Consider the following 20,449-nt stretch of genomic DNA (forward strand, 5'->3'; position numbering starts at 1 on the left):
TTGTAGTATTGGCCATGCTTGTTCTTTCGGAATCAACTTCTGTTGATTGTTCTAGGCCTCTTCGATCAGCGAAATCGACTAGTGATGCAACCAGAGAAGCTGTTCGTGGTGTAAAAGATGTTCAGGTTGGTTCGAATTCGGCTGAAGATAGGAGCGGTCAGGGTTTAGCAAAGAAGCAAGTGACAACTATGGCTGCTGGACCTAGTAAAAAAGGTCCTGGTCATTAGTAAACCATCCTTCAGATTCATGTTGTTCAATTCTTTTTAGTCCTTCTGGTTCGTAATTGGTGAGGAGCGTGGTATATGTAACTTTTGTATCTATGTGTACAGTTTAAGAGGATTTATTGATTCTGTCTCGTATACGGCATTGCAAATGTCTCAATAGGATTTCTTAGGGCTTTTCTAGGGATGTATTTTTCATTGTTAAAAGAGAAATAATAATAGAGTAATCTATAAGGTTGCAAACACCATTTTTCATGTCTTTTTGGCTTGTTCTTGGCAACTTCAAAGTAGCCTATGTTTCTTATCTTTTCGGTAAATTACAAACAAATATCAGAGCTTCATGCTAGCATTTGTTCATTGCAAAATGAAGTAAAGCATAATGAATTAGATTAAATCTTCAATGGAGTGATCAAGTATAAACATAAGCCCTGCAATAACACTCTTGTTTTGAATAAATACCTATTTTCGGTTTTTCGGGTTTCGAGATTCTTTTTTTCTGAAGAAGACTGATAAGTGTCTGCTAGGGATGTTTATCCTGGATGCAGTCCATAGCTTTCCCAGCTATCTGCAACCTGAAAGAAACGGCCGAAGTTCTCCCTAAAGCCCGAAAATTGTCTTGCGATGCAAGTTAACTCTTTCATCCAAAAGACTTCTCTTATTGCTCTTTGGTAAGGTAAGATCAATGAGTAAAAATGGTAAATTAGGCATTCTAAGGCATATGACCATCATAAGATTATAAACAAAGTCTAGAAGTTCAATAGAAATCTCTAGGATAAGAAAACAGTGCCAATTTCAGCCTCCCCTAAAATGGCCATTTCATCACTATAGAATTCAGAAGTAACTGACGGCAAACACCGGATAATGGACGACCATAACAAGCTCGAAGCCCCAGTGGTGCTGTCGTATGGCTCTCCAACAATTGCACTTTGCTGAAGCTGTAAAGCATACTCCAAGTCCCATGCCACATCACTCAAGCTAGGCCTATCAGCACCATATTCTTGCAGACATTTCTCAGCTATCTCCACAAATTTTCTTAAAGAGTTGGGGTTGATCTGAGCTTTTACTGATGGATCAACAATCTGGTCGAGCAGTCCTTTCTTCTTGCAAAACATTCCCCATTCGGCTAGGTTCACTTGCTCTCTTGGAAGTGTAGGATTGATAGCTGGCCTTGCACATAGCACCTCGAGAAGAACCACACCGAATGAAAAAACATCGGATTTTTGTGTCAGCTGCTGTGTCATGAAGTACTCTGGATCAAGATAACCAAAAGTTCCTTTAACAAACGTGCTAACATGGGTATGACCAGGAGGACCTGATTTTGAAAGGCCAAAGTCAGCTACTTTGGCTACAAGGTTCTCATCAAGCAAGATGTTTGTTGACTTGACATCTCGATGAATGATACCCCCAGTTGCACCTTTGTGAAGGTAGTCAATTCCTCTTGCTGCACCGAGGCATATTTCAAGCCTTTGCTTCCAAGACAAGCAAGGCAGTTTTGAGTTATATAGGTGTTCCCTTAGGGTTCCTTTCTCCATGAGCTCATACACCAGTATCATCTCCAACCCTTCGTCACAATATCCGATCAAGGAAACAAGATGGCGATGGCGAATTTTGAATAAAACCATGATCTCCATCTGAAATTCCGGGATGCCTTGACTTGACCCTGGCTCACTTCGTTTGACAGCCACTTTCACACCAGTTCTAAGAGTTCCTCGATAAACATTACCAAATCCACCCTTACCGATATGCAACTTCGTGTCGAAGTTGCTTGTGGCTAATTGAATCTCGAAAAATGGTATCTTCAAACCCAGATACAAATCAAGGACAGGTGAGGCATTGGTGGTGCCTTCTCTGCTCGGTGATGACTGTTGAGACATCTTATTACTGGGCGCACTTCCTTTATATGCAGTGAATGATGGCCATTTCGAAGTTCCAACGGACTCAGACTTCCTGCAGCGCAATCTGATAAACAACAGACCTCCGAAGATGCAGACAAGAACTAGACCTCCAAGGAACGGACCGACAATAACAAAGACAGACTTCTGCTTGGGCTTAACAAACTCGGATTCTCTCATCATTTCCATTATCTCAACCCCATTCAGAAAGGCATTTTTCACCGAAGAACTACTATCAGGCCCTATGGAGATGTTCATGAGTCCTGAATCATCAGAATCAACCACAAAGTCGACGAAGAATGGAGTTGCCAATCGCCCCATTCTTTTATAAGGATCGATTTCCTGGCTCAAGTAGCTACCTATATAGAGAAGAAACCGTATCTTACTCTGTGAAGAGCTAACAATGTCACAGAAATGAACCCGAACCAAGTGCTGGGCATTTGGAGTTACATTGTAGGACCATGTTATGTTGAAGTTTTCTGACACCATACTGGTGGTACTTATATTCATCTCTTTGGCAGTCATATATACAAGATCTGGTGCAATAAATTGGTTAAAAGGGGCCAAATAAGTAGGTTTAACTAGTAGGACTTGGCTCCCCTTTGCAGCGCCTTCATGATACAGATAACTGTCATCGGGAAGCCATTTTCTCAATAAAGTGTCATTTTTTGGTGTAAGGGAAGGGCCACCAACATTAATCCTATGAATTGTTTGTAAAGGTTGAGAGAGTATTCCTTTGTAACCATTTTTATCTTCATCATTAATGAAGCCCGGAGGAGCTGGAAAGACCTCGATCGCATTTACGAATGCGAAAGAAGGTCCTTGAGGTACAAAGTCGATTGAAAATTCACTTACAGGAATGCTTAAAATAAATTCCTTTATGACAGCAGTGTTGCTACTGTTTTGGAGTTTGAAATTATGCAAGAGCTGGAAACCAGGAACTAAAACATCGAAAACAGCAGCCCAGAGTTTTTTCGAACCGAAGAAATGAAGGCGTACCAGGTAAGGATCGTTTCTGTCGATTTTGAACACGTATGAAGATTTCTGCCTGAAAATTCTTGCTGTTCGATATAGAGCTGGGGATGTTTTGAGTGCCTGCTTGTTGTTAGTGAAATAACTGTTCTGTTTGGTAAAGGAGACAAGACCAGGATTCATGTCACCAACATAAGTCCGAGAAGTGATATTTAAGTTGATGTTTGATCCACAGTTGATGAAATACTTGTCTGGAAGAGTGTATGCTGAAGAGGGTAGTTGATAAGATGAGAAAAGGACCAGAAAAAGGAGAAGAATTAAAGGTTCATGGAGTTTATCCTCCATTGATTTGCTGTATCTTGCTTGAATTTTCATTTTGTTTCTTTCACTCAGACCAATGTGCAATTATGTGAATCAAAATGACTATTGCAAGGGTTGAAGACAAGTCAACATAGGGAATCTATAGACTTATGAACCAAAATAGGCTCTGAGAAAATTCTAAGCAATTTTGATTTGGGAATTATTTAAAATGCCCCTTGAAGTATATAGATTTTGTTGATGCAGTAGAGGACAGTATGGGCTATACGGGCAAATGGATGTCAATTTAAGCTTAGAATTTCATGACAAACTTATAAAAATATCAACGCGTCCAAATTGATTGAATGAGTTGTTGCAATTTTTTTGTGGAAGTATGACAATAGTTGTGGAAGGTCGTATGGAAGACGTCTATTGAGCATCACAAGCTGTAATTGTGAAGTAAAACAAGGACTGGGATAGGTTTCGAATTGTTATGTAATGCAGTTTAAATGAAGCCTGACCGGCGCAAGTCGATTGGGTTTTTATTAAATGAATTAAACAAAGCTAAATACCTATGGTGATTCAGACCAAATCTTTCAAAATGGTTATATAAGGGACTAACATTTAAAAAAATGTTAAAATGGATATCAAACATTTCAAAATAGTTAAATAAAAGCCAAACATTTTCAAAAGTGACTTCTCAAATATTGTATATTAAGCTTCAAATTATTTTTATATTATTTTCTTTTTAAGGATATCTTATATATTTTATTCTAAACATGTTAATATTCATCTCATTTTAATAAACAATGGGTTGAAGTGCATGAAAATCTATGATTTAAGTATTTTGTAAATATTAGATTGTTATATAACTATTTTGAAAGCTTTAAACCTCATGTGAGCAACCTCTAAAAATTATACCATAATTTAAATATTTAACCTAATTCATTAATTACATTAATTAAACTGAAATTATAAAATTATTATAATGCAAGTCTAATGCCAAAACATCCCCGGCAACAACGCTAACAACTCGACTGCCGCCAAACGTACGAACGTTTGGATTAGAAATACTGTAGCAAAATAGATAATTAATTAAACAGCGGTGTCCACAAGTATACGGATCATATTGTAATATAGAAGAATGTTACAACGAAACACTTCAAAAAGTATTTTGAGGACCCAAGGGAGGTTGGATTAAACCAAAATTAATTCTCTACACTAATAAATCAAAATAGTATCGATTTAAAATTATATTACAAAAATTAAATAAACATCAATTAATCTAATTAACCTAAATTTTAATTAAACTAAAAATCAACCAATTTAACAATCGAAAATAATCCAATAAAACAAGCAAGAGCTTAACTCACTTCAGTGATCCTAATTAACTTCAGAACTCGGGTTTTACCGAGCTAGCTATTAATTAACTAATTATTACCTCTGGGCCTCTAACTAATTAACTAATCGAGCAATACATGCTTACCTCTCGGCCTCACTTTTTTATCAAGATAAATAATGAGGTACTTGGTAAACTTATCTCTCAATCTCGTTTATCCTAAATTACTTTTTAGGTGTAACACCCCTTACCCGTGTCTGACGTCGGAACAGGGTACGAGGCATTACCGGACTTAATCGTTCACAAACATGCAAAAACTAGGCTACAAAATTTCATTCGTATCAAAACTTTTCATACACATGCATAATGTCTTATACACGGGCCTACAAAGCCCTAAACATGCATTGAAAGTAGTTAGGGACTAAATCGAGAACCTTAGAAAGTTTTGGAAAAACTTAGAAAATTTTTCCATGATACAAGGTCACACACCGGTGTGGACACAGGGACACACCCGTGTGTCTTCGACACGCCTGTGTCCTCAGGCAGTGTAACTCTCTGACTATGACGTTAGCGAATAATTTGGACCACATGGCCAAACCATAGGCCCATGTGCTAAGGCCATGTCGCCCACATGGTTGAGACACACGGCCGTGTCTCAGTCCGTGTGGCTAACCGTGTCGCCCACATGGTTGAGACACACGGCCGTGTCTCAGTCCGTGTGGCTAACACTTAGGCTATTTTCCAAGCCTTTAAGTTACCCTTAATCCTTCACATCATTATTTCCATATTACACATTTAATTCATGACCATGACCATTTAGATTGGTCATAAAACATTCATCATGCACATATTTCATAACACCAACCATATATGGCCAACAAGCATAATCACATCACAAGCATTAGAACATAGCATAGATAGATAGGTTCACAAACCATAATCAATATGAGCCACCCTTCATGGCCATATACAAATAACTCAATATAGGTCAATACATTTGGCTAGTCATGTTCACACATATCATAAAAATAAATAAATAAAAACAAGTCTCTATACATGCCACTCACTTGAAGGCGCTTAGCATATACATATCAATGTTCCAAAGGTGATGGTTTGATAGTTTGGTGCTGCCTCCGACGAACTCCAACGCCGAGCTAACCTATCAACACTAAAGAAAAGGAAAGGAAGGGAGTAAGCTTTATAGCTTAGTAAGACCATATGAAATTAATAAACAATTTATCAGCTTGCTTCTCAAGGTAATACCACAATATTTGCATTTTTGCTTATGTTCAAGTCAAGATGTTTTCTTGAGTTGCAATCACTAAATTATTTATATCTAGAGCTATGGAACTCCAAATTAATATCTGCTAATTTTCCCTGAAACTAGACTCATATATCTTATTACCATAAAATTTTCAAAATTTTTTGTCTAGTCAATAAGTACATTTTATTCTTTAAATTCACCCCTATTTCGCTGTCTGATAGTTCCAACCCCTCTTCACTAAAAATTAATTATCTCCTCGTACGGGATTCAGATGATGTTTTCTTTTATTTATTTTAAAAATAGACTCATTAAAGATTCTAAGCATATAAATTATAATCCATAATTATTTTTTTCAAATTTTTAATGATTTTCCCAAATTGGAATAGGGGATTTCAAAATCATTCTAACTCTGTCTCACAACAATTAAAATATCTCATAATATGAACTTATTTTGCTTAAAAATTTTCTTCTATATGAAAATACACTCAATAAACTTTAATTTCATATTTTATTCAGCCTCTAATTTGATTTCCACAATTTTTGGTGGATTTTCAAATTCAGACTGTTGCTACTGTCCAAAACTATTTCAATGCTAATTTTACCCTTTCATAATTATCTTTAAATAGGCTTTCGTGTCAATCAATTTCTCTTTTCATATTCATTAGGCCACAAAGTGAAGGGATAAACATACCATTTCCCAATTTCATTCGACCTAAAAGCCTCACACATAATCATCCATCAAATTTACCACATAATTATACACTATAGGTATCAACCTAATATTTACAAGGTCGTCACAAAGTCATTCTCATAGGTATGACTTACTCATTTACATTCTTACCAAAAGTTTGATATACATCGAGCTCATCACTCTTGAATTTTTAGTACATACCTGTACCCTTTCAACATGATCATAAACATAGCTTACTCATTTTCATTCCTTATTAATCATACAACATCCATTGAGCACGCATTTCATGAATTTCATGTAAGTACCTGTATCACTCACATCATGGTCATAACCTCTCTTATTCTGACATAAACCATAAATTTAACGTTGAACCATTAAGAATACTACAAGATATTCAATAAGCCTCAAGCATAGGGTAAGGTGCTGACATCATGCACCGGATATCGTCTTACACTGGCTCACACATCAAAGTCGATGCCATGTCCCAGACATGGTCTTACACTGACTCTCGTATATCGAGGTCGATGCCATGTCCCAGACATGGTCTTACACTAGCTCTCATCTATCGGTGCTGATGCCATGTCCCAGACATGGTCTTACACTGACACATATCAAGCCGATGCCATGTCCCACACATGGTCTTACACTAGCTCTCATGTCTCGAGGCCGATGCCATGTCCTAGACATGGTCTTACACTAGCTTTCATATCTCCCTAGCATCAATGCATGAATATTTAATTTATTCCTACGGTTCAACCGGGAGTTTCCCGTATTAATCTCATCATACATTACTCATAGCCACATTCAAACATTTTATGCAAAATCAATCATTAAATGCATAATAACGATAAAGTTGTAATATTTACGCACATCTTACTCGTTTCAATGGAATATCATATTCTATCAAATTTCCAATGTATCCAATCATTACATAAATGTTATTAACAGTTTCCATCACTTTCTCATACTCAATATCATCAACATATAATTCAATACAATCATAGCAAGATAGATTTCAATTATATTAACAATAACATGGATAATATGCTTATTTAGTCACACGGACTTATCTCGAATGCAAAAAGGGTTAATTGTTCCTTTTTTGTCCTAAACCACGTACCATCTTGATTTAAGCCCGAATCTAGATTTTTTTGATCTAAAATAATAAAATTTAATCATTTAATCATCACATTAAATTAAGCGTTCCACAATTCATACTTTGGCAAAATGACCATTTTGCCCCTAGACTTTCACAAAAATTACGATTTTGCCTGTAGACTCGTAAAACGATTTTTATCAAATTTCCTCATTAGCCAAGCCTAGCCCAACCTTTATTACTCTTGTAGCAACTCAAAATTCCAATTATTTCACACAATTCCCATCCATTTAACAAACTTTACAAAATGGTCCCTATTAAGTGTTTTCATGAAAATCTTTTCACAAAAGTTGTTTATTTAACAATCAAGATTCATTTTCTTCCATAAAAATTCAGAAAACAACATGAATACTCTCATGGAAAAACCCTAGAATTTCAACCATTTTGCAAAATAGTCCCCTCATTAGCTAGGTTATGCTACAAGGGTCCCAAAAGTATAAAAATTATCAAGAAAGGTCATCAAAATCACTTACTTGTAAGGGATATAAGTTGTTGATATTTTTGAGCTTTCAAAACCCCCTCTTTTCTGGTATTTTTGGTAGGAAAGAAGAAAGATGAAAGATGATTCCTTTATTTCTTTATTTTATTATATTACTAGTCAAATTAGTCACCAACATTTCACCTAACTTTGTCCCTACAATATTTTTGTCTCATTGACCAGCCACTCATTGACCAACCACTCATTGACCTGCCACTAACATATTTATGGTCTATTTACTCAATAAAGACCCCTAATTTAATGTTCTATAGATATTTGACACCTTTAGCTAGTAGAACGAAACTTTCGCACTTTATGCAATTTGGTACTTTTTTAAAATTAAGCAAGCAATCACTAAAATTATTTCACCAAAATTTTCATGCACTCATATAATCATGTTATAACATATAAAATAACAATAATTTCTCTGGCCTCGGAATAGTGGTTCCGAAACCACTGTTCTGACTAGGCCCAAAATCAGGCTGTTACAATTCTCCCCCTTAGGGATTTTCGTCCCCGAAAATCTTACCGGAAAAGTGGTTTTGGTATTCACATAAACTCCTATTTCCCATAATCATCGCTAAAGAACTTTCACTCAACTGTGCCTCTAATATTTATCTCTTTACTTTCTCATATCAGTGTCATAAACAGTTCATTGTTATACCCTACCTCAGCTGAATTTCAACCTCCATCTGAGAGTTCATATACACAATGGTCCAATCTATGCCATCATGTCACATATACGCACATACTTGAATCATTTCGAATTTGAATAATAAAACTAGCCAGTTCATCTTGGCCTTACACTCTCTATAATTTCACACAGTCCGATTGATAACCAAATCAACTCTCAGTTGCCTTTAAATTTCAAAGCCTCATTTAACTTTCTCAAGAAATCATAATATATAACCCAGATCTCAGTCCGATTAGTGGAGGCTAGTATTCCAATAAATCCAACAATCATGTAGACACGAAATTTCATAAATTTGATGAGCGGGGATTGAGTACATACCGACATGATTCACAAATCTCGTCAAGCATCTAGCAATAAACTACATCACATTTTTCCTCTTTCTAAGATGGGAATAATTCTAATATGGCCTCGAGAATAATCCTTTCTCATTTCTATTCTAATATCAGCACTGGAGAAGATAGCTCCGGTAAAACCTGACACTCAGCTCTAACCCCATTAATAATTCAGATCTTTCTGTAGCATCGAAAGCTCTAAGCTATCACATTATCTTATTGTCTTAAAACACATCACAATTCATACAACAGTGCATCACTGAAAATTAAGAAGTCTCTGCCCAAGTACAGACTAGACCAGTTCAAATGCTTCGGTTAACAATATTCTCATCTGTCCAAGTTTTGCTAATCAATGGAATAAGTCATTCGACTTTCATAAGACAAAAATTTTATCATACAATCATTCGAAATTCACATCATGCTAATCAAAGACCATTTCACTTGCATTAGCTCAAATAACCAATATATCTCAATTGAAGACATTAGCTTTGATTAACTTATTGGAGAAAAGAGATCCATCATACCAATTGAAATTCAAAATTTCACCTCTTATACATTTGCCGATGTCAAATCCTTATACGAAAATTAGAGAAATCCAAATATTAAAATCACCGCATTACCATGAACAAATCAGGAGTATAGTCACACTTGACATGATTATCGCAAACTAAAGAACACAATTTGAACATGAGTCATAATTGACAAATTATGGAACAAAGATAACAAGAAAACCAAGTAAAGAAATCTAGGATAGAGAAATCTCGAGATATGATACTATATCAGAAGACCCAAAATAAACTCTTAAGAAAATAAGAAAGACCTCGATATTTCCTCAGAGAGAAAAAGTCCAAAAGAAAACATCATTTCGTCCCACTAGAATCAAATGCAACAATTAAAGGAAACAGAATCATAGCATCATATGCATTTTCTCATAAGTTCCCAACAGACAGAATATAACAAAATACCAGAGAGAAATAGAGCAAAACAGATTATAAACCGGTCAGACCGACAATGCCTTCATCTGACATTTAGATCAGATAGAATTCTCATATAACAAGAATTTCATTAGAAGATAGATAGCTACTATAACACTTCCGAGAATAATGATCTTTTAGAATATATCAAAAGAGGCAGTCATCATCTGTTCACTATAATTACCATACTCAGACATCTCATATTTCAAATATCATTTCTCCAACTATTTCTGTCATCATAAATCCCATATTATTCCTTTTACTAAAAAAGATCAGTTCTGAGAAAGTCACAATCATTACATTTTCTCGACCTCGTACCTGAGTAATTCGATTTACCAAAGTAAATTTCTTCTCTAACTGTGGCAATGCATATCTCAAATAATCCTTATGTCATACTTTTCTAGCTCTGGCTTACTTATCAACTCATTCTCAACCTCTAATCATGTTTATAGTTATTCCCCCACTGAACTCTTTGGTTTCACACTTGTGAGTTTATTCAGCGCGAATTTCCTGAAATTCCATTACAAAGCACCACTCTAGTAAAGGGGTGAGGTCATAGGGCCTCTAACTCGAATCTCATATACATATGCATATGACACAACTTTCATCATCATAGCGACACCATCACAATCATGTCATTCATTTCAGGGAAATTATCGTTCATATTTGTATTTCACAATTTTTCGATTATCTTATTTACTCAAGTTCACTTATGCACACATTCTATGAATTCTGGATAATTTTTCTCGTCACATTCACTTGATTAAACATATCAAGCACATCATATCATATAAGGGCCAACAAAATGGATGAATATACATTACAATCGAAACTTTGATTTCGCATATCATCATATGCATGTCATTAGAATCATACAAATCTATCCAAACAATTTAACACATTTACTTAAGTTATGCGAGCTTGCCAATCGTAATCATTCAAATAATTATATATGAACATTCTTTCTACTTGTATTTTTAGTAAGTTATCTAAACACATGCATTCACTCGAACAAATCAATCATAGATAAGCTCATTACGCCATGTACACATTCTATTTCATGTTTCTCATATCACAAATATGTACATATACATTTCACGAATTCTTGTTCGTACCTTTCCCAGTTTCAACTCCTCATAACTGCACTTCATTTGAATACTTTCATATCACCATCTACGTGATCGGGTGTAGCTCAGTTGGAGAGTACCTTTATCTAAACAAGATAGTTCTTATTCATGTCGGGAGACATCATACAATCACCAATTTGTGACATGTATAGCTAGACTCTTACACGTGCTAGGTTAGTCTGAGAACTGACTAAACCATAGCTCTGATACCATTAAATGTAACACTCTTTACCCGTGTCCGACTCCAGAATAGGGTACGAGGCATTACTGGACTTAATTATTCACAAACATGCAAAAATCGGGCTACAAAATTTCATTCGTATCTGTAACACCCCTTACCAGTACCCGAGATTAGGACCAGGTACGAGGCGTTACCAGGCATGTACTTGAACATTTTCAGGAAATACGATTTATAAAATTTCGTTCCAATTTGAAACCAATCCAATAGCATCTTGGTGTCTCTATTATGAGCTTACGAGGCTCAAACGTACATTGAAATTGATCTGGGACTAAACCGAGGACCTGATAAAAATTTAAGAAAAATTTTGAGTTATTGTTTCACACGCCCGTGTGCTTTAGGACACGCCTGTGTCCCCTACCCGTGTGGAATTAATTGAATTTATTTTCTACTTCGAACCTACAGAGGTTTCACATGGCCAAGCATAGGCCCGTGTCCAAAAACTCGAGCATTCTGTTTATGGCGTTAGTATGCATTTAGGGGTACACGCTCGTGTCTCTACTTGTATGTTTACTACCTTGCATTCTGACTTAAAATTTTAAGTGCAGGAGACACACAGTTATGCCACACGCCCATGGGGTGATCCGTGTGTTTACCCGTGTGGACCATGTTAGGCTTTTTTCCAAGCCTTTGGTCACCCTCTAACATATGTTCTTACTTATAGGTTTCCATAACATATAGCCAGGCCTAATTATACTCTCAAATGACCTCGATGAACCTTATTGCATGTAAACCTCATTTCATCGGTCTTACACATGCTAGGGTTATATTTCTCTTGTATCAAGAATGTCTATGTCTTATCACACATTCAAGATTGGCTCATTATTATAACTTATTGCCAATTATGATTTAGTCATCCCATATGACTCTGTCATGTTACATGTGTATCTACTTGTGATACGCCATGTTCATTCATCTCAATAATATTAGAACAAAAATATGCACAACCATGTAGGTCGTACCTTATAACAAAATGAGCCAAATCCTATTGCCATATGCATGTGGACATGTACACCTTACAAGCCTTCATATTGGCTAATCAAATGACACATATTACAAAATTAACAATAGCCCTATGCATGCCATTGAACAAAATAAGAGTATCTATATACCAAAGCTAAACAAGATGATAGTGTGTTGATGATACGTGATATTCGTGATAGGTTTTAAATATTTATAATGAATTGCTCTTGAAACTAACTATTATCACGATGAAGGCAAGTGTACCTATCGAACAGTAGTATAACTTTAGCAAGACCGAATTATCGAACCCAAAGGAACTAAAAGTACTAGTATCAACTTTCTTTTTATTATCTAGCCTAAAAAATAAAAGGGTTTTGTTTATCTAACTAATTAATTAAACTAAGAAATCACAGAAAAGAAATTTGGGGAAAATACTTTTTGAAAAATTTGATTGATTTAGACAATACCTAAGGAAAAACCACCTAGACTTCACTTGTTATTTGACTCTGAATCGGACGATTTATTCATTCAACTTGTTCCGTAGAGATCCCTAAGTTATATTATTATCTCTCTCGAGACTAACAACGTCTAACCCTAGATTGAATAATTGAAATCTCTTTCTAATTAACGCCCTAGGGTTGCATTAACTCGATCTATGGATCCCCTTATTAGGTTTCACCCTAATCTGGCAAAATCTTGTCACCCTATCTCTAGGCGCGCAACTAACTCCACTTAATTATGACAAATTTACTCTTAGACAGGGTCTATTCCTCCTCTGAATAAGAGCTTAACTTGAATCAATATCCTAGAATATCAAAATAAGAATTAAGAATACATAATTAAGAACAAGTCAAATATTTATCATACAATTTAGATAATAATAACAAGATCCATCTTAGGTTTTATTCCCCTTAGGTATTTAGGGTTTTTAGTTCATACTAATGAAAGAAAACATCTCAAAAGAATAAAAATAACAAAATATAAGAAAATCCAAAACTCCTGAGGGAATTTGAAGGGAGATCTTCAGTCTTGATGGTGAATCCAGCTTCTGAGATGGATCGATCGGCTTTCCTTGAGCAATTCCTTGCTTCCTCCTCTGCCTCCCCTCTCTAAGTGCCTCCTCAGGTGTTTGAATAGGCTTTGGAATGCCTAAGAGCCCTCAAAATTGGCCTTTTCTGAGTTGGACTAAACTTGGGCTCGACGGGAATATGCCCGTGTGTCACATCCGTGTGCGATTGCTTAAGGCCGTGGTCAAGGCTGTTAAATGGGCACAGGCGTGTGATCTACCAGTGTAAATTGTGCTTTGACCTTGCCAAAGGGACACGGTCGTTTGGTCTGCCCATGTGAGGAAGTCCAGGCCATGTTGATTTCGTACATTGGCCCATTTTCTCCGTTTTTGTCCCGTTTCTCGTTCCTTTCACTCTCCTATGCTCACCTAAGTATAAAACATGAAATTAAGGCTTTAAGAACATTGAATTCACCAATTTTAAGGAAAAATCATCCATAAAATGTGCTAAGCATGGAATAGAAATATGTATAAATTACGGTTTATCAAATACCCCCACACTTAAGCATTTGCTTGTCCTCAAGCAAAATCCTCAACTCATAATCAAAATAAATTCTTCTCAACTTATAATTTTTATCGATAATATCTCAAAATAATCCATAGGTAATCATACATTGAAAATTCAACTGAAAGAATATTAAAGTTTCAAACATTCCAAGTTGAGCATTTTATTATGAAAACATAGGTGTCTCCCCTCATCTAAGTAATTACCTTTGATTCAAAATATCACAGAGTTTCACATCCTCACTAAAGATTCACTCAAATCACTCGAGGTGCTTAAGGAAAATAAATGAAGCACTCAATAGTCAATAATGAAAATTCATTACCATAGGCTTACATGAAAATCAAATCTCCACCACTATATATTGAGATGAACATCAATCAAAAGGTCTTTAAAGGGTTTTAACGTGGCTTCAGTTAGGGGGTGTGGTCACAAGCTGAAAGAAAAGGTTAGAATCGAGATTGAATTGAAAAATTGTCTAACTAGAAAAAGTAATTAAACATCAATTGAGTACCAGTGAGCTCCTTCTCAGAAGATGGAATTTAGATACTACGGCTCAACAATACCGAATTACTACTAATATGTAAGTATGATTTTTTTTAAGAACAAGTCAGCTACATAGAAGAGTAAAACATAGCTAAGCAATTAGTTAAAATTAAATCTCGACAAAAATAGGGATCAAATTAGGGGATTTCAACAATAATGGTTTATGGGTTAATATTGAGGGTAAACCAATTAATGGCGTGTTAGGCTCAAAGGGGTTCACTAAGGGTTAATTATGAAGGTAGGCTTTTGTGGAGTGAGTGGGTTAAACCTAAGTGCCTTTATCATTTTGACATATCAACTCAAATGGTGTGGTCTTGACATGCATAATCAAGCAAGTTCTAGAATAACAATTCCATATTGACGCACTCAAAGTAACAATAAAAGTGAGCATGAAAGAAATGATAGATGCTCTAAATGCTCAAAATGTGACAGCCCAAAATTGACCCTAGTCGGGATGTGGTTTTGGGACCACAAAACCGAGGCATAAAAATAATTTAAAATTTTATTTTTGATGCCTATGATATGTGTTAATTTGTGTGTGACATTTTTGATGATTTGATTTAGTGTTATAAAGGTGAATTTCACTAGAAAGGACCTAGTAGTAAACTTTGAAAGTGTGATGGGGAAATGTGTGATGACTAGTAGATAATGCATGCAAAAATAAGGGATTTGCATGTCAAATTTCCCCCCCCAACATGTAATGGCCGGCCATGACAAGGGTGTATGGGTTAAACATGTCATGAAACATGTTTTGTTGATGCATTAGGGAGAAATGATAAAATAAAGAGTATGGGTAAGTAAAGAATGAAAAAAAATGTGTGTGAGTGTGGTATCTTCTCCCATTGCCGTGAGTTGTAGAGAAGGAAAGGAAAAATTTTGTTCATCCATTTTTCTCTTCTTTGGCCGAAAATACTAAGGAAAAGGAAGGATTTTTGCTTCATGCTTGGTTTAGAAGAGAACTAGAAGGAGATTTGGCTATACTTGCATCAAGATTAAGGTATGTTTGAGGTTGTGTCATGAGGTTCATGCTTGTTTTGGTTGCTAACTTGATGTGCATGTTAGCCATGGTTCAAATCCTTGTTATGCCATGAAAATGGTATTTGGCCAAGGTTGATATTGTGTTAAAGCCATTGCATGCTAAATGTGAAGCTTGTTGATGATGCATGTAATGATGGATTGACTACTCTTGAAATTTCTTTTTAGTATTCTTGAGTAGGACATTGAATTCTTTGTTTAACCATGACCGAAGTTGAAAGAGTATGGTTGTGATGTATTCGCCATGGTGCATTCATGAGCATGATTTATGCTTGTTACTTGATTGGTAAAATTTGTGTTTGGATGGGTATGAACCCTTGAGATTCGACCTTGCACCTATATGTGTATACATGTTTGCACATGATGTATTGGCATGACATATATACTATTTCAAGGTATATATTTGCTTGTGATGATGTTTGGTTATGAAGTACATGAGAGATGTGTATTGAGCTACAATATGTAATGCGTTAGTTAGTAAAATGCATGCTGTTTTTGTGTGGTATTAAGTGCATAATTGGCCTCAACATGGACATGCATATTCGCCACATGAGGGGAAATTGGTGTGCATGCATTCGGTTAGAGGCAAGCATATTGATGCCTATTCTTGGCTTAGAAAATTCGCTAAGAGGAATATTAACTAATGTGTTGAGTTCGATTCGTGATTTCGTACATATGCGACTTTGATGCCTAATGAGCATATATATTGGCTAGGTATCTTGAATTCCTCTTCGATGCTCAAATGATAAAACCAATTTATTTGTTAAATTAAGCTCAAGAGCAAAGGGAGCTAAATCAGATAAGGGAAGGAAAAAGTCGTCGAATAGCCGTCGAAATCGTTCGACCACGTCCGAGGTAAGTTTTGAGTATCGAAACTTAGATTTTGATTCGATTGAATGAAGTAATAAGCAATCGAAATTGTGCCTTTGTATGTGGCCATTGAGCCGAAATGATATTTTGCTAAGTGAATTGTGCATAAAAGTTGTGTTATGAAATTGAAACAAAGATGTGTATGAATGTTCGAGTGATATCAGGGCTAAGCCCAAGGCAATTGTGCGAGTTATAATATCCGGCTAAGTTCAAGGCAATTGTGCGAGCTATGATATCGGGCTAAGCCCAAGGCAATTGGGCGAGTTATGATATCCGGGCTAAGCCCAAGGCAATTGTGCAAATTGTGATATCCGGGTTAAGTCCGAAGGCCTTTGTGCGGGTTACCATAACCGGCTATGTCCCGAAGGTGTTTGAACGAGTAGCTATATCCGGATAAACTCCGAAGGTATGTGATTCGAGAACTTTGAACTTGCTGGAAAATTTTCAGTTAATGCACTTGTGAAATTCCCAACAACAAGGTATGTTTGTGTGTGCTTCGCACACTATGAGTAAGTGCGTATGAATATTCGCTCTAATGATAAATGAGCTATCGGCATTAACTAGGCCGTTATTTGTGTATGAATATAAGAGTTGGGATTGTGAAGTAAGCATGTCTTTGAGAAATTGTGCATATGAATTATTGTTTAGCTACTTGAATGCTATGCTTTGGTTGTGTGTATATTATGGCTCGAAACTTACTAAGCATAAATTGCTTACTCCGTTTCTTTGTTTCTCTGTTTATAGATTTTTCTCGTTAGCGATCAGATTCGGGATCATAGAAGTTGAAGTCAACCACACTATCAAAGCCCTTTTTGGTACTCCTTTAGTTGAGTTTTGGATATGGCATGTATAGGACTACCCTCGGTTATTTTTAAGTACTTGTGATGTGTATGTGTACGGCCATGCGAAAATGGTTCGTAAAAGTGGAGTATGGAATTTGACCATATGTGGTTTGTAATTATATTTGGTTTCATGATGTGATTATGGTTTGGAATGAGAGAGTTGGTCACATGATCAGCCATTGGAATGGCTAAATATGATCATATGTGGACCTAAGTATGACTAGACTATAGTTGGTCCATGGGAACTACAATATAGGTAAAGCCTACCTTAAAAGCAGAGGTTGCCAATTGCGATGACGTGGATGTGAAAAATCACCAAAATTTGTAGGAATGGTGTTAAATAGTGAATAAATAATGTGATCGAACCTTGACGAGTCTATTTTCATATGAAAGTAACGAAATGATCATATGATCAGTATACCGAGAGATATTAAACCTTGACGGTTTCTGGGTCCCCTGTCGCGACTTTGAAAATTTGCCATAAATTATCCAGAATGCATTAGAAGTCATGCCTTATATGTGCAGATTCATTTTTGAGTCTAGTTTCATTGGAAACAAACGGTATCAGTATTGAAACCCTGTACAGAGAGATATTCTAGTTGTAACGCACGAAGGTCAGTGTAGTCGACCCCTGTAACATGGGCGACTTTAACTAATAAACTGTACCAATTGGCCCGACAAAAAATTCTAGAAATAAATACATGGATGGATATATGAGTCTAAATTCAGGTAAAATTTACGGAATCAGTTTCCGAGTTGTGAAACTCGAGATATGCTTTTTAAGCCGACAATGACGCAGTTTTCCAGCTTGCACAGGAATGTCAAATTGGTCGGTGCCATAAGTGGTTTTGGCTTGTTAACCTCGTGTCCCACAACCGCAACGGTCTCGGGTTCGGGTGTTACAATTTTATTGGTATCGAGCCATAGTTTAGTCGATCCTAGGACTACCGTGATATGTTTGGGGTCTAGCTATACATGCCATTAAGTGACAAATTGATAGTGTGGTGATTTCGACAATTTGAGTTTGTGTTTGTTTATAGCAATGGATCCCGATCCCAACCGAGCAATAGCTGATGATGTGGAGAGTGTGGCGCTGCTCCGCGCAAGGGACAATGGCGGACTCTCAACCTATTGCCAACAATCCGAATGATGAGGCTAAGTAAGCCTTTTATAGTGTGATGAATGATTGGTTTAACCAATACATTCGAACTAACACTACTGTTCCACAACCTCCATTCCCGATTAATGCAACCTCAGACCTACAATACCTCCCAGAATCGACCAAGTAAGGTCAAGTAAGCCCCAATGATGTAATTGAAAACATGGGGCTACTGAATTTAAAGCTACGGATGACGACGATGCCGAGCAAGCTGAATTTTGGTTGGACAACACTATCCGGTGCTCGATGAGCTATCTTGTACACCGATGAGTGCTTAAAGTGTACTATCTCCTTGCTACGTGATTCCGCCTACTATTGGTGGAGTACTCGACTTGTGGTGCCTAGAGAGCAAGTGACTTGGGAATTCTTTCAAACCGAGTTCAAAAAAGTATATCGATCGAGATTCATCGACCAAAAGCGAAGGGAATTTCTTGATCTTAAGCAAGGCTCTATGTCGCCATCGACTCACGAACGAAAATTTGTGAGGCTTAGCCGAGACGCGAGAATGCATTTCGTCCGAAGCTATTATGTGTAAACGCCGAGGATGGGCTGCATGATGATATAAGGATGTTCGTTGGCATTCTCGAAATACGAGAGTTCGTAGTACTTGTTGAGCGAGCTTGTAAAGCTGAGGAGCTCAGTATGGAGAAAAGAAAAGCTGAAGTGGGAGCAAGGGAGTTTCGTAAGAGGTCTTCGGGGAAGCCCTTCCCACAGTCATCAAAGAAATTTAGAGATGGCTTAGGCCGGTCTAGAGACATTTCGGGCTTTTCTAGACGAGACCGCGATCGACCCCTATGGGCACGCTGAGTCACTTGATCGCCGGTGTTGGCAATGATCGTCGAGACGAACGGAGTGCCAATATTGTGGCAAATGGCATTCTAGGAGTTGTAGATTCCGTGGATCGCTCTGTTACAAGTGCGGATCATCGATCATTTCATTAAGGATTGCCCGAGCTTATCCGGACAAAACGTAAATCAAAGTGGGAACTCGGTGCTACCACAACTCGAAGTAGGCCGTCTAGAAACACGGGCAATGCTAGTGGCGGTCGAGAGGATCTAGAGATGCCACCATCAGATCCGAGGCTCGTGCTCTGCTAGGACTTATGCCATCACGCAAGACGCGAGGATCTTTGCCTCACCGATGTTATTACCGGTATCCTCACTCTTTTCGATACTAATGTGATTGCTTTGATTGACCCCGGTTCTACTCATTCTTATATATGCAAAACCTTAGCATCCAAGAAGACTTTGCCCATTGAGTCATCGAGTTTGTAATTCGGTGTCAAACCCTTGGGTCATTACGTGCTCGTCAACAAAGTATGTAAGAAAAGTCCCCTAGTATTTTGAGGTTTTTGTTTTCCGACGGACTTGATGCTTTTGCCATTCGACGAATTCGACGTTATTCTTGGTTTGGATTGGTTGACCATGCACGATGTGGTTGTAAATTGCAAAAGCAAGACTATTGATCTGAGGTGCACGAATAGCGAGATAATTCGGGTTGAGTCTACGGACTTAAAGGATTGCCGGTGTAATATCGCAATGTTGGCTCGAAATACGTAAGAAAGGGTGTGAAGCATACCTTGCGTATGTACTTGATGACAAGGAGTTAGAAATGAAACCCAAATCTGTGCCGGTGGTCTGTGAATACCCGGATGTTTTCCCGGAGGAATTGCGGGTTTACCACCTGTTCGGGAAATAGAGTTTGGCATCGAATTGGTACCGGTACCACTCCAATTTCGATGGCTCCGTATCGTATGGCACCAACGGAATTAAAGGAGTTGATGACTCGATT

The 20,449-nt window shown here is 37.0% G+C and overlaps 1 protein-coding gene across 1 annotated transcript; it reads right to left on the reverse strand.

The window, feature by feature from the left end:
* Window positions 1-856: 856 nt before the first annotated feature.
* Window positions 857-3,594, reverse strand: LOC108477857 (probable receptor-like protein kinase At2g23200). The gene has a single exon (XM_017780339.2). The coding sequence runs from the start codon at window positions 3,458-3,460 to the stop codon at window positions 989-991; it is 2,472 nt and encodes an 823-aa protein (XP_017635828.2). The 5' UTR covers window positions 3,461-3,594; the 3' UTR covers window positions 857-988.
* Between the last annotated feature and the right edge of the window lie 16,855 nt (window positions 3,595-20,449).

Source organism: Gossypium arboreum, chromosome 12 (assembly GCF_025698485.1).
Source record: "Gossypium arboreum isolate Shixiya-1 chromosome 12, ASM2569848v2, whole genome shotgun sequence".
NCBI classification, from domain to species: Eukaryota; Viridiplantae; Streptophyta; class Magnoliopsida; order Malvales; family Malvaceae; genus Gossypium; species Gossypium arboreum.